The 13,707-nt window shown below is 39.7% G+C and overlaps 1 protein-coding gene across 3 annotated transcripts in view; it reads left to right on the forward strand.

Moving 5' to 3' along the window:
* The first annotated feature begins 7,008 nt into the window (after positions 1–7,008).
* DCP1A (decapping mRNA 1A) overlaps positions 7,009–13,707 on the forward strand; it is a 38,170-nt gene continuing 31,471 nt past the window's right edge. For 2 of the 3 annotated variants that reach the window (XM_087744352.1, XM_087744353.1), the window contains exons 1-3: positions 7,009–7,201; positions 8,280–8,320; positions 10,121–10,248. In XM_087744352.1, coding sequence (XP_087600478.1) covers positions 7,067–7,201; positions 8,280–8,320; positions 10,121–10,248 — 304 coding nt within the window. In that variant the 5' untranslated portion in view covers positions 7,009–7,066. The remainder of the gene's footprint in view (positions 7,202–8,279; positions 8,321–10,120; positions 10,249–13,707) is intronic. The other variant, XM_087744354.1, reaches the window with a different exon arrangement.

Consider the following 13,707-nt stretch of genomic DNA (forward strand, 5'->3'; position numbering starts at 1 on the left):
TAAAAACTGACATAGTTCTACTAAAGTAGCTTTCTCAAGGCTCAGGGTATCTACTGTGATGCACAATTATTCCTGATGTATTTCTCAATTCTGTACAGAGCAGAACCTTGCTAATCTAATTGTAATTTTTTTGATCTGTACAGTCAATAATCTGTACAAGAAGACTTAGGAGAACAGGCTACTCTGCCTTGTGATAGTAGTTGCATATTGTTTTTCCTAATGTTATTGTACCAATAAAACAGAAACTACATGTAAAATGAAATAAGCAATAGAGAATCCCTGATGGTGCACCTTTGCTACTGCAATATTTTGTCCAATTGCCAATTTGCCACAATGGAGATTTGCAATAGAGTTCATTTTCAGTAATGAAATTAGTACAGTTCTAATATATTCAGCAGCAGGCCTTCTATCTACTGTTGGATAAAGTATGGCAAAACTGGCTCAAGATGTATGTACCGACCCCTACATATTACATTAAGTATATAAATCAGTAAAAGTCAGGCTGTACACCTACGTCTAATGTACTTACAGAGGCTGCGATCACTGAAAGGCTTGTATTCAAAAGTAAGTTGTATTTAAATTTTTGGACAAATTTAGTCAGGAAGAACACATTACTGGATATTTATGTAAAATGCAGAGTCCCAGGAATAACGTTTTCTCTCTAGTTCTGATTTATGTCAATGATAAATTTCTCTCTTTACTCTGTTCAGTGACAGATTATAACTAAGGGTGAACATGATATAATTTCTGAGCCAAACCTCTGTGCTCTAGTTAAAAAAAATTAGTTTCACCTGTCTAATTTCACTACCTACCTTCGTCAGAGAAGAGCTGTCATATTTTGATGCAAATTCCAGCAATTTACATGCTTCAAGCTGGCAGGCAATGTCTTCCTAGAAAAAATTGCCACCCTTCCACAATCCCCTGTGAAACGGCAAACCAGATTAGAAAGATAGAGGAGATTGGATTACCTGTCTGCGCCAGATCATTGTTTCTAGGAGATAATCCATAAATGATTAATCCTTCTAATGTTCTTGAGCAATGTAAGGAGGGCTGCCTGTGACCTATTTCAACCTCTTGCACTGTTGTTGTGGGAACAGCTTTACTGTATAAATCGAATTGAGTATTTTCATTCTTTTGATCTTATTGAATTGTAAGTGTATTTTAATGCTTTTTCTTTGTTCTGTGTTTTTTTAGCATCTCTTAGCAGGACTATAACTGTTGGTAATACTCATGTTCAAAATGGCAGCGAACACATAGATGGCTAAATGGGTTTTGTATGTCATTTTCCTTTATTAAATTACATTATTTCAGTAATTCACTGTTGTTTTTAATGCTTCCTGCTTCACATTTTCTAGAACATTCTGCCAGTTGTACAAGGAGAAAAAAAAAGGGAGAAAAAAAAAAGGAAGAAAAAAAGAAAAAGTCATCCATTCCTGTTACAGAATCATGACTGCAACTATTACTTGACAAAATGAGACCAAAGTAATTTATAGTTAAATTCAGATTTCAGTATTGCAACATCTGAAAAACTCAGATACTCTACAAAGTAGTTATGTATTATCTCTATTTTAGGTACAGCACAGAAATAGGAAAAAATCCCACACCTACAGCTGGGCAAGTCAGCAGTCCCAAAACTGTTATTCTATATCTTGTCACTTCAATATGATGATCCTCCAAAACCAGGAATCACTTTACACACCAACCTATCCCATGGATTTTAATTGTTTAGATTACCACTGCTCTGTATCCATCCGGACTGTATTTGCAGATGTAATCACATGCTCAGAAAAAAAAAAAAAACAAAACAAACTGTTGACAAAACCCAGCCCAGAAACTGTCACCTTTGGTGTGAAGAACTGTAGAAACACATGATTGGTTTATTTCATAATTCTGACTTAAACAATTGACTTGGCAGAAGTGAAGGGGTACTGCTCTCCTGAGAAAGGTGGGAGAGAAATGATACAATATCAAAATGGAATACTTAACTAAAAGGTCATGGACAGAGGTAAGAACAAGTATGCAAAGATCATCCCTCACAGATATGGTATCATCTGATCCTAAAAAACAATGGTGAGGGAGACACCATAACATCCTTCAGTAACTTGTTATATTGCTTAACAATTCCTACTGATCTGGATTGTTAGGATCCAGCCTAATTATTTTTGCTGTACATTAACCTGATTTCATTTTGTCGTTTTGCCAGTAAGTGTGGAGAACTGATTTCTGTAATAACCTTTTACATATCAAATGTGTAAACTGCCATGTTCTTTTTTTAATTTTCTCTTTCTTTTGACCCAGCAACATAATAATTTCTTTTATTTTCTCTTGCAAGGCATGCGCTCTAATTCTTTTGCTTTTTCCCCAGAGTGTATCACTCAAGCAGGACGTTATGAATTGACAAATTTATCATGGAATTAATTACTAAAATTCCAAGGAAAGGACATTAGCTGTACATCTGGTGGTATTTTATCCTGATGAAAATCAGCAAGTGTTTTAACAAGTTTAGTTTTGTAGCCAGGGGAAGAAGGAGAAAAGGAAACTGATTTGATGACCAACAGATACTGCAGAGTATCCAAATTTTAAAAACTCTCAGGTAAAAAGGAAAAATTTTGCTGCCCTATAGCACTATAATGTGTAACAATTTAGAAAACTTTCCTCTAAAGGTGGAAAAAGATTTTTCACAGCTAAAAATAAATATCTGTCACCATGAATATGCAATAAGGTACCTGTGGATGCAGCATTAGTGCAGCAAGACCATACTGCAAGTTGGAAGACCTATGAAAGGCTTGTGATTCACCCGGCAATCCTAAGGAGCAGAATAATTGCCAGGAAAGGTAACTTTTCTTTATGTACATAAATATGGTATAAACTGCTGTTCAGTAGCATGCAAGGCCATTTCTGTGCTAATCCTCAAAAGGTGAGATTTTTACAAATCTCCTTTACAAAGAGATGGGTCATAATCTCCAACTGTAGCAGTTTTCAGTTATCCTTTATCAGCTTGGAGAATCACTGCAGGTAGAACTATTTGTACACTGAGGTATAGTAAGGAGACTGAGTATCAGGAACTGTCAGACTCACCAATAGCAAAGATCAAATGTGCATTCACAGTAGAGCAAAGAATACAACTGAAGTAAACACTGTAATAAATAATAAGCAAATAAAAATGCTCAAGTAATGCCTCCTATGAAATAAAATGGCAACCCTTGCAAAATTCTAGCATGCACCCCCCTTGTTGTTTTAACCACTTTAAAATAACAGAGACATTTGCATCTCATAAAAAAGGCTAAACATTTGCAGGCTTGCTCAGAGAATTAAAATGCAAAATAAAAGTTCATTAAATTATTGATTAAGGAAGTTATCATCAGGACAATTTGCCCTAGCTAGGACTAAGCCCAAATAAACAATCTGTAGAATTACAGCCATTATCACTGAAATTTAAGGTGTAGATAACAATGCAATTACTAATCAATAGCCCAAGAATTGCCTGCTATTACAATTCAGAGAAAAACATCCGTAAGCAAACCAATAAAAAGTGTATCATTTGCAAAATATCTCATGAAACCAGAAACTTCTGACAATTGTTTCAAGTGGAAAACAGCAAAGATAGAATATGAGCTCTATGAGTCACTCAGCTTTGCTGGACTCCACTGGACTCTAATTCAGCTTTTAGTAATAACGGAAAATGCACTGACTGGGAATGCTTACTGCACTCCTCCATCATGTTAACAGCAGCAATATATTCTTTCCTGATGATATTCAGCTAACAAGGGAAAAACAAAGGGGCTGCAGACTGAAAAAGACTTTTTCTGTATGAAGTCTGAAAGGAGTGACTGCAGCCCAAATGAGCTTTGGGAATACATAAGTAATCTGCTGCGTGAAAAACAGGGGCCAGAAAAAGAGTTTGTAGAACATAACTGCAAACATCAGAGCAGACATCAATGGAAAGACCCAGCCATGCTGTCACAAGCAACTGAAGGTGTAAAAGAGGGTCTTTACTATTTCACCTACCTTAATATTAACATATATCAAGTAGATAATAGTACTTAGGGTAATAAATCATCATATCCTGTCCTATAAAAACTCAGCTGAATAACTGAAATATAGAACATAACGTTCTCTTCATTTGTTGAAACACAAATGGAATCTGTTCCACTCACAGAGAAAACATCAAAAGGGCACTATGTACATCATCCCACTTCTGCCTGGTTCAGCACAAGAATCAGGAACAGAGAGTGATAGACGAACATTTCCCCAGCAGTAACTGCTGCATAGCTTCAAGGGAGGACAAAGAGATTTGCAATATACACATAATCACAGAACAAGCCTGAATGGATACAACTAACATTTCAGTTTACACTGAGGTCACAGCTTCAGTCTAAGTATACTATATACTTTGGTGTACTTCAAGGTTGAGGAAGCAGATGGCAGGCCATATGACTCATTTCTGATATAAAAGATTTTATTCCAAGGCAAGAACAGTGAAGAACTGCAGGGAGAATAAATTCACTAAAATGCAGAACTGGAATTAGCAGATGAAGGAGGAAAACAATCCATAACCAGAAACCACCACTTCTGTTTTTTTATCAATGCTCCTGATGTTTCACTTTTAATTCAAGATGAAGCCAAGGAGTTTTCACACTTGAGAAGATCTCACACAGCAGAAGGCTGTCCTTTGCCAGTAAGTTTTTTACTTTGAAAGATACCTTTGCTTTACAGCAATCTTGCAGAAAGAAGCGTTTTGGTGCAGATGTTTAAGATGCCATTTAAAACCAGCTCTTAAAAAAGTTTTTGTCATTTTCTTTCTGTTTTATTTGAGCCCTTAGAATATTGTTTGTCTCTTCATAAAAGATTGTTTTCAAACTTTAACTTCCTCATACTATCTTTTCCTATATAGAGTGTTCTTGAATAATAACTAGACATTTTACATCAAAGTATTTTTTACATCATAGTAAGTGTCATTGTTTGCCCTTGACGGAAATAGTTTTATGTACTTTACTAACAGAACCAGTGAAAACCCAGATTTTATGGATTAGATTGGGCCCTCCTGTGGTAAAACCATTAGAAGGGGATGGAAGATTTATGGAGCTCTAAGGCATTCTGTATGATTTTTTTTATTATTATTATTTTTTTTTTTACTGATGCTTACATCTTGGGATTCAGGGGTGAGTTACTGGGATGAAGTACACAGGAGTTTTGTGTCCAGATTACATTTTTTTCTAAGAAATGTCTTCTTACTTTATACTAGAACTGTTTGACATCAAAACAGGTAAATTAATGTTCTCTCCAATAAGCTTCACTTTTATAATTTAAAAAATCATATTATACTGGAACTTGATATTGCCACTGCTTGTCAGAAAGGTTTTTATGGAACCACACAACTGCTGGATCCTTGCTTATAGCATGTGCATTACATGTCTGCCATTGCAGGAGACGATTATACTGTAAAGCTGTATTAAAATCAGAAGTATGTCCACCTGTCATGGGGAACATCATCTGTGGTAATACAGAGCTTAGCGGAAATTCTTAACATTCTTAGAAGGGTCAGAAGCTTGCACAAACATGGTTTTATTTAGAAATTTACAATCCTGTTTTTTCCTGTCAGATTGCACAGAATGCTACAAAGATAGCTGAATCTCAGTGATCTTATCTTGGAAGTCATTCATGCCTTGGTCCTAATAAATACTCTACATTTTCCTGTTCCTAAAATCCACTAATGATTAAAAAAATTGCAGGAACAAAGCTCAGTGCACTGAATGTTACCTTGTACTTGTTCCAGCAAACTTAAATATGTACTACATAGGACACTTGATATGTTTACTATACCTAAGAAAAATAAAGTCTTTAATTCTAAAATTCTTTAAAAATATTGAAAATTCCATATCCCACGCAGACTGTGAAATATTCAGATACCAGATAATGACAAACATGTGAACAAACAGCATCACCCCCAAAGTACTGGAAGATAATTCCTCCAGCCTGTGACCCAGCTCATCACACTTCATACGCCAGCCTGCAGTAAACTCAGAAACCTTTGTATTACTAATGTCAGTAAATAAATAATAACAATAAAAATAATGTCCTCTTGCAGTGTAAACAATACACAGACCTTTAGCTTAATCTGTTGCATTGAAATGAAGAAGCTATTTCTCTTCACAACATGTCCACATGTGGGGAGACAACTCAGAAGTCAACTGAAAATCTCATACAACGTGCTCAGGGGGCCTAAGCACAGGGCGCGGAGCTGGGTAGGGTGGCTGCTAGGATCCCTTCTCTAACAAAGGACTGAAGTCCTTTCCTCACAGCATTGTGTGAGCTGGACCTGAGAGACATGTCTGACAGAAACCTCCTGGATGGAGCTCCAGCCGGCTGAGAGGGGAGGCGGCAGGGAGGGAGCACAGCTCTCCGCTTGGCAGGGTATGGCAACAGTCAGTGTCTTTGGACACTTGGCAGCATGGGAGCGTGGAGGCCATCGCTCAGCTGTGCCAGCTCCGGCAGAAGAGCCTGGCCCAACCTTGCGCCGGTGGAGGCCCCGGCACCGCAGCCGCCCACGCCAGGCGGCACAGGGGGACCCGCCACAGCCCGGCTGCCACGCGTCAGCTCCAGCCCCGTGAAGCCGGTTTTCTGCCCAGCCGCTGGCCTGTGGCTCACCCCGTGCCACAATGCCACTAAGCCCTCTGCGGCGGTGGTGCGTGAACGTCGACCCACAGCCCTGGGCCACGCGTGTCGGCAGGGGCCGGGGTCTGCCCAAACCCTACGGCCGTGGGGCACCGCCAACGCCCCACGGCCCAGCAAGGCCTCGGGCACGGGAGCTGCGAGGTGGGGGAGAGGGGAGCCCGCGGGCCTGGGGAGGGGGGCTCCGGGTGCCGAGGGGGCGGGAAGGGCCTCGCTGCTCCGGGCTGGCGGGGCCGGCGGCTGCCGCGGCGCAGCGCGGGGCGGGGGGCGCTAACCGCCGGGCGGAACGGCAGGCGCGGGGCTTGGCGTTCCGGCCGGCGGCGGGGACGGGTGCGCCGGTGACACCGCGCGGCGGCTTCTTGCCCTCCCCCGCGAGTGGCTGCCGGGATCCAAGATGGAGTCGGCGAGCAGAGCGGGGCAGGAGATCAGCCTGGCAGCCCTGCAGCAGCACGACCCCTACATCACCAGCATCGCCGACGTGACCGGGCAGGTAGCGCTCTACAGCTTCAGCCCGAAGGCCAACGAGTGGGTAAGTGCGGAGGAGCGGGCCTGGCTCTCCCCACGCCCGGGTCGGGGGGGGCGGTGGCGCGGCCCCAGGCGGGGCGTTCGCGGCCTCCGGCCGTGGCGGCGCCGGGGCTCCGGTCGCCCGTGCCCTCCCCGCAGCAGCCACCGGGCCCGGCGCCCTGGCGGGGGCTGCTGTCGCCCAAGGGGAAGTTTGGGGCTCGGGTGGCTTCCCCCCGCGGAGGCGTCGACCCCGACGGGCGCTGGTGCCCGAGGGGAGGAGAGGGAAGCCTCTGCTTGCGGGCGGGGAGGCACGGCTCGGCGCCTTTCACCTGCTCGGGGTGACTGTGGGCGAAGCAGCTGTGGGCTTGAGGTTTCTTTTGCTCTTGGTGGCCATTGCCGGGTTGACTTTTTTTTTTTTTTTTAATTGTAATTTGTGGTCGTTGCTCGTGCATGTTGAACAGAGCCCTCGTTCAGGAAGAGTGGGATTTGAGAAATGGTAGTGTTCGTCGTTGCATTAAAATGCAGTTTTTGCTTGACTGCCAGTTTTATCACAAAACTATAAAAATGGAAATACGAGGAACTTCATATTGTCGTATGCAGCACTGGAGCTGCACACAACTTTCTGTGCTTGTGGGTCACAAGCACATGGTAGAGGTTACTTTGAAGACTGAAGTGTGAACCAGAGCCATGATCCATAGTTGTATTGTTTTGTTGTTGGCTGTGCTGTCATTGCTGTACTTTAAGTAACCTATCTGATATTTGCAGACTAACGGACTGTAGTCCATATTTAAAATAAGGAGTTGTGAGGAAGGTGTTCAGCTCTGACCTGTCAGGCTCAGCATAGGAAGGTTGTAGAATATCGTATATCACATCATCAGATTGATAGCATGAACAAAATCTTCTGGAAATGTGTTTAATTTCCTAGACTTACTGAGAAAAAACAGGCAGTTTCTGAAAATAAGACATCATATTTTTAGTCCTATGATGTCAAAGCTCATGGAAAGATAAGGATATTGTAAATCTCTGTAATTAAGATGTTATACAAAAGCTACGTAACTGTATGAACAAGCATATCCCTTAAATGCAATTGCTGTCTTTTGTAGGAGAAAACCGACATAGAAGGGACCTTATTTGTGTACAAAAGGTAAGGGCGGGGGGGGAGTGTCATTTTCCTTCCTTAAGAAAACAAACCTCAGATGGCTTCATGTGTAGCTTTCCTACTGGATTTAACGCATCCAGTAAACTCATAATTACTTATTTGTCCAGCTGTTAATGTCTGTGTACTCATTTGAAAAGAATAAACTCTGCACATAGGTGAATAACTCTGAAAAAGCACTTAAAAGTACTGCTGAAAATTCATAATTGATGAATGCTGCATGTGTATCCACACAAAACCCTAGTTTATTGAGCTTATTTGTTAACACAATAGCGTTTGTTAATGTATTGAGTTTGTTAAATGCTGAGTCTTCCTTTGTCTCCTAAAATCCATAAGGTTGATTATGACAATAATACAGATGACAAATTAAATAATCTGTCCTAACGCACTATCAGGAAACGGCAGAAACTTTTGTAAATGGATAAAGTTGCTTAAAAGCTGGAGATCTGCTAGTGTGTAGTTTTGGGGACTACTTGATTTCCTCACCAAAACCATGAAAGACATTTCTGATTATATAGGATGAGAAAAGGGGTGGGAGGGAGAACTGGTGCATAAAACCAATCATGAATTTAAGTTTTAAATTACACACAAATCAAAAATCTAACAATGAAATAACACTCTGTTGAATATAAGAAATATAAATGATGCAGACTTAAGCCATCCTGAAACAGACTGTCACAGACTAGGTCATTACAATATTTTATCCTGGCACTGTGAAGGAATACTAGTAACCAGTTCCTGTCTACTTTACTTTAGCTCCAAGCTTGGTAATACTTAGTGTAAGAAAGCTGACCAAACTGAAAACCAAAAAACCAAGCAAAAAGTTTCTGTGTGACTAGCTGATTATTTCAAAGAAGTTCTGTTAGGCGCATTAAAAGACTAACTTATGATGGTAAGCATTGTTTGCCCCTTCCTTAGAAGCTCTTGACAGATTGTGCTATTGATCATTCAGTAAAGGTGGCCACATTGTTACAGAAATCTTAACATTTACTAGCTAATTATATCTGATTTTTACCCTGCCTTCATCACGCTGCTGTGTTGATCATGTGACTGCTTACAGGCACAGCTGAGTATGCTGATGTGACATTCATGCAGCAAGAGAAAACAGATCTAAAACTATCTTGAACTTCCAGTGCTTGCTTGCTTGATGTTTTCTTTTTTCTACCTGGTGTCTAGCAAAAATCTGGATAATAAAAATTGTTTCACTAAGCAATACAGTTCTGAATAATTTAATATCTACTTTGAGGACACTGGGTTAAGTCTTTAAGAGTCTCCTTTTAGGAAGAAATAACTGCTTATGGTTCTCCTCTAAGTGTATTTCATGTTATTTAAGCTACCAGCTTTTTTTATTGTCATACCTATTTACAGTAAGGTAAATATTGCTGTATAAGTGGTTTGTTTTTTCTCCTCTAATAAAAGATTCTAAAATGCCTCAAAACTATCTTATGTGAAGTATTGAATACACTTGCATTTTAATCCTGGACCTGCCCTAGGTTTTTTTTAATAGATTTTTTTGTTTTTGAGGCATATCTTTGATTCAGCAGTTTAGCAGTGTAGAACTGTAATGTTAATCCTAATCCTGCTTTGAGTTAAGTGTAGTTTTAAATTGAAATTAGTTGGTATGCCAAGAAATGGCATAGAAGAACAACTATTAGAGCTTCAGGACTGCTAAAGCTTCACCTAATAAAGCAATGGAGATTTGAAGATTAATTCCTAACTCTGTTTCAGAAAATTGTATGTGTTTGATCAAGGTATTAATCCTTGCTTTTGTTTGAATTGAAACAATAGGTCAGCTTCTCCTTATCATGGTTTTACGATAGTGAATCGACTGAACATGCACAACCTGGTTGAACCAGTAAATAAAGATTTGGAATTTCAGCTCCATGAACCTTTTCTTCTCTACAGAAATGCTAGCTGTGAGTATAACTTTCTTTAATCGATATAACCTTCATGTTCTGTTTTATAACCTAGACCATTTCTGATTACGGTGATGTCTGGCTCAAGTATAATGTAATGAGGCAGGTTCCAATGAAATGTCTGATGATGTTATCTGTCTACAGTACTAAGTTTATTTAAATAGCTGTGCTATTATATTATGACAGCCGTGTGCTTTCAATAAAAAGAGGATATACTAACGAAGTTCAATATTGCTATATTCTTTTTAATTAATGATCTGAAAGGTTTAATCTAAACATATACACAGTGCTATAGCATTAATAAAAAAAACTATGAAAGAATAATGAAGATTGATAGATTTTGAAAGTACTTAACACCAAGAACAGTTCTAAGGGCTGCTTCTTTTGCAAGCAAAAAATTTAAATATTAATCAGTAGCTGCCTGAAGAAGTTGAGAAAATTGCTCAGCTCTAGGTTGAAAGTTTCTTTCTCCACCATAGGTTTTAGACTCAGGAGATAGATGTCTATACTAAATTTCATGGAGACTCCAGCAAGTCTGGGTGTTGGGATAGTTGTTATACAGATGAATGGTAAAATAGTAGTCAGTATTTTCTTGCTGCTTTTTGAATTCTAGTAGTGTTTTGGGTCATCAGTTGAGCTTCAGAGTCCCAGTATACTGTGTTACAGTTAGGTACATGCTAAAAATCCTGTTACTCCAAAGAGCTCAAAGTATAAATCATGTAGCCCTTAAAGCGAGGAAGAGGGAGTATATGTGTACATGAAATTCACATTAGGTTAAGTATATAAATAAAAGGCACCCCACAGAGCAAAGGGTCCTCCTGATACAAAGGTATCATTTCATGTCCTCTTTTCTAGGCAAAGTTCTTGAAACTAGTTTGCTGCTGTCTAGTGACAGGTTCCCCTTACTGAATTTCTTGGAGAACCTGTGTGCTGTCTGGATACAGTACTTCCTCAAAACCATGTCTGCTTCCTATCAGAATGTCCCCTTGAATTACAGATAGGAACACTGCTTTGGCTATGCTTCAGTGTACCTAAAAGAACAGTCAAAAGTTAATCCCTTCCTGATTCCCTCTTGGAAAGCCTCTAGGATCTGTGGGGAGTAGGATAGATTCCATTATGGTGACAAAGAACAGCTTAAGGTAGGTGGTCTCCTCTGTTTAATAGTCTCAGCAATCCTCCTTCTGTAAGTGTCATCAAGAGGAAAATGTCAAAACTTGTCAGTAAGTTGAGAGGCCTAGGAGATTAGGGAAGTAAATGACTGGCAAGAAATTGGGAGGGGAAAAAATATTGCATTGAGTTGGATGTTTAAGTAGGTTGCTGGGTATGGAAGGAAGAGGAGCTGTAGGTGATGGTGGTAGGGGTAGGATGACCAGTGAGGTGGCAGTAGAGGAACAAATTGCAATTGTGAGATTGGTGACATAAGGGAAGCAGGAAGTTGATTCATTTGTTTGTTGGAACTGCTGATGGTATCAGGAAGCAGGAACTGCTGTGCAATTAACATGGTGTGTGTCTAGTGGGAGTGACTAGAGGATCACTTAAAGGAAGCAATCAGAGAAGGCAGGCTGAGTGTGAGTTCATTAGAAACCCCTAGAGCTAATTATATGCTTTTCTCTCATTGATAAAAGCTCTCCTTTTCCTATGGGACACTACTGTGTAAGATCTGTGGGAGGCTCATGGGAGTTAGGATAGAGATGACATAGAAAAGTACGAGGAAAGAAGAAATTCATACAAAGGTGAGCAAGGAAAATACTATAGACTGGATATGGGAAATAACTGCATTCTGAAGTAATCAAGAGTATTTTTTTTTCCTCTTATATCTTTCCCATTGTCATTTTAAAAGACTTTGGTCAGAAACTATCCTTTATTTCGTCACTCTGTCCTGTCTCCTGGAAGAGGGTGGTAGCGTATCCAGAAACAGACTACACTGATTGCAAATTGAAAATGTTCAATGTAGTTAGTATGTCATTAGTTATTTCCCCAAGTGCCACAAATAAGCAGCAGATCAGTTTGTGTGCTCTGCTAGTATTCATTTTGTTCAAATACAATCTTAAAAGCATAGAAAACAACATCTAAGCTTTTTATTCCTTATTATTTCAGCACCGCTAACTCCCTTATATTTTGCCTTTAGTTGTTGTGTTTTGGATTTTCTTCCTCACATGCAGTTTTCCAAATTTTCTGAGCTCTGTCCCCTGAATTACTTAGAAAAAAACAAATTATATGATTGAAATGTTCAGTGTTAAAACTGTGTGCCTCTGTCTGCATGGTATTCATGAAACTTTTTCAAAAAGCAGACAAAAAAAACCTTCTGGATTGATTTGGATTTGCAGATGATTTTCAACATGTTTATGTTTTATTTCTATGGGTAGATTAGGGGATTCTTGTCCAAGTTCTTTTCACACGGAAGGGTGTCCACTTCTGCTTAGCTGCCTGCTGGCGTGAAAAACCTTTGCATTTTTGGGACTAATTCAAATCGGAGTTTTAAGCCAGTGGTTACTGTAATGTGTATCTCTAAGGGCTTAATGTGGTGTATCTCTAACAGCTTAATGTGAAGTTTTACTGAGATCCTTTAATGACTGAAAGAGGACGCACTAGGTTGTGCAAGGAAAAACTACCTCTTACACAGAGTGTTGGCAACAGCCTTGTTTCTTGTAGAGTGGTTTTTTTGTATCCTGCTTGAGGAAATCTACTGTGATCATTAGAAACTTAAGAGTAAGTTGTCCTGCTAAGATTGCTGAATGTTTGAACTGATGATTCTTTTTCCTTAGCTTACAGATGGGGAATGGTTCAGACTACCTGATAAAAACCTAAAATCATGTTTATTAATACTGCTGTTTGGCAGAGACAAGCCTATTTTGTGCCTGTATGTTTAGGTTGTGACAGCATCAATGACAAATCGTGGTTTACACTTCCCCAGGGCATGGTAGAAATAGTAGACGATGATCAAAGCAAAATTATACCACCACGTATTCGGGGAAGGTTCCTTGTCAACAATCTTTATAACTGAATATGATACTACTGTTTTATAAACTTCACATTTTCACTTTGTTCTGGGATTCTGTCTCAAGAAGATAAGGGTGAAGTCTGTTATGTGTACCAGATCAGACCTCTGGCGTTTCTGTCTTAAATGGCATGAGAGCTGTTCTGCGTATATCAAGTGACGTACTCCAGTCTATGCAGAGCCGCTAACAAGTTATATGAGAAATTTTGTAAGCAGTATATAAACATTATTTTTGCTTGGCTGGAGGCTATAAGAATGATTTGCCTGTCATGCTAGATCGTAATATTTTTGGTGGGTTTTACCATTCTTTTATGGTTTGATTTGTTCAAATATTTATTTTTAATATACAACAGAATTTTTAGTTTGCTGAGTATCAGAACTTACTTTTGTTAAGCTGTAGACATGAGATCCTTTATCCAGTTGCACAAAGGCTTTTTCATACTTTTAGAACAAGACTAGGT

This window comes from Nipponia nippon, unplaced genomic scaffold (genome assembly GCF_047370975.1).
Source record: "Nipponia nippon isolate SJK-2023a ecotype South Korea unplaced genomic scaffold, ASM4737097v1 scaffold_9, whole genome shotgun sequence".
In the NCBI taxonomy this organism is placed as follows: Eukaryota; Metazoa; Chordata; class Aves; order Pelecaniformes; family Threskiornithidae; genus Nipponia; species Nipponia nippon.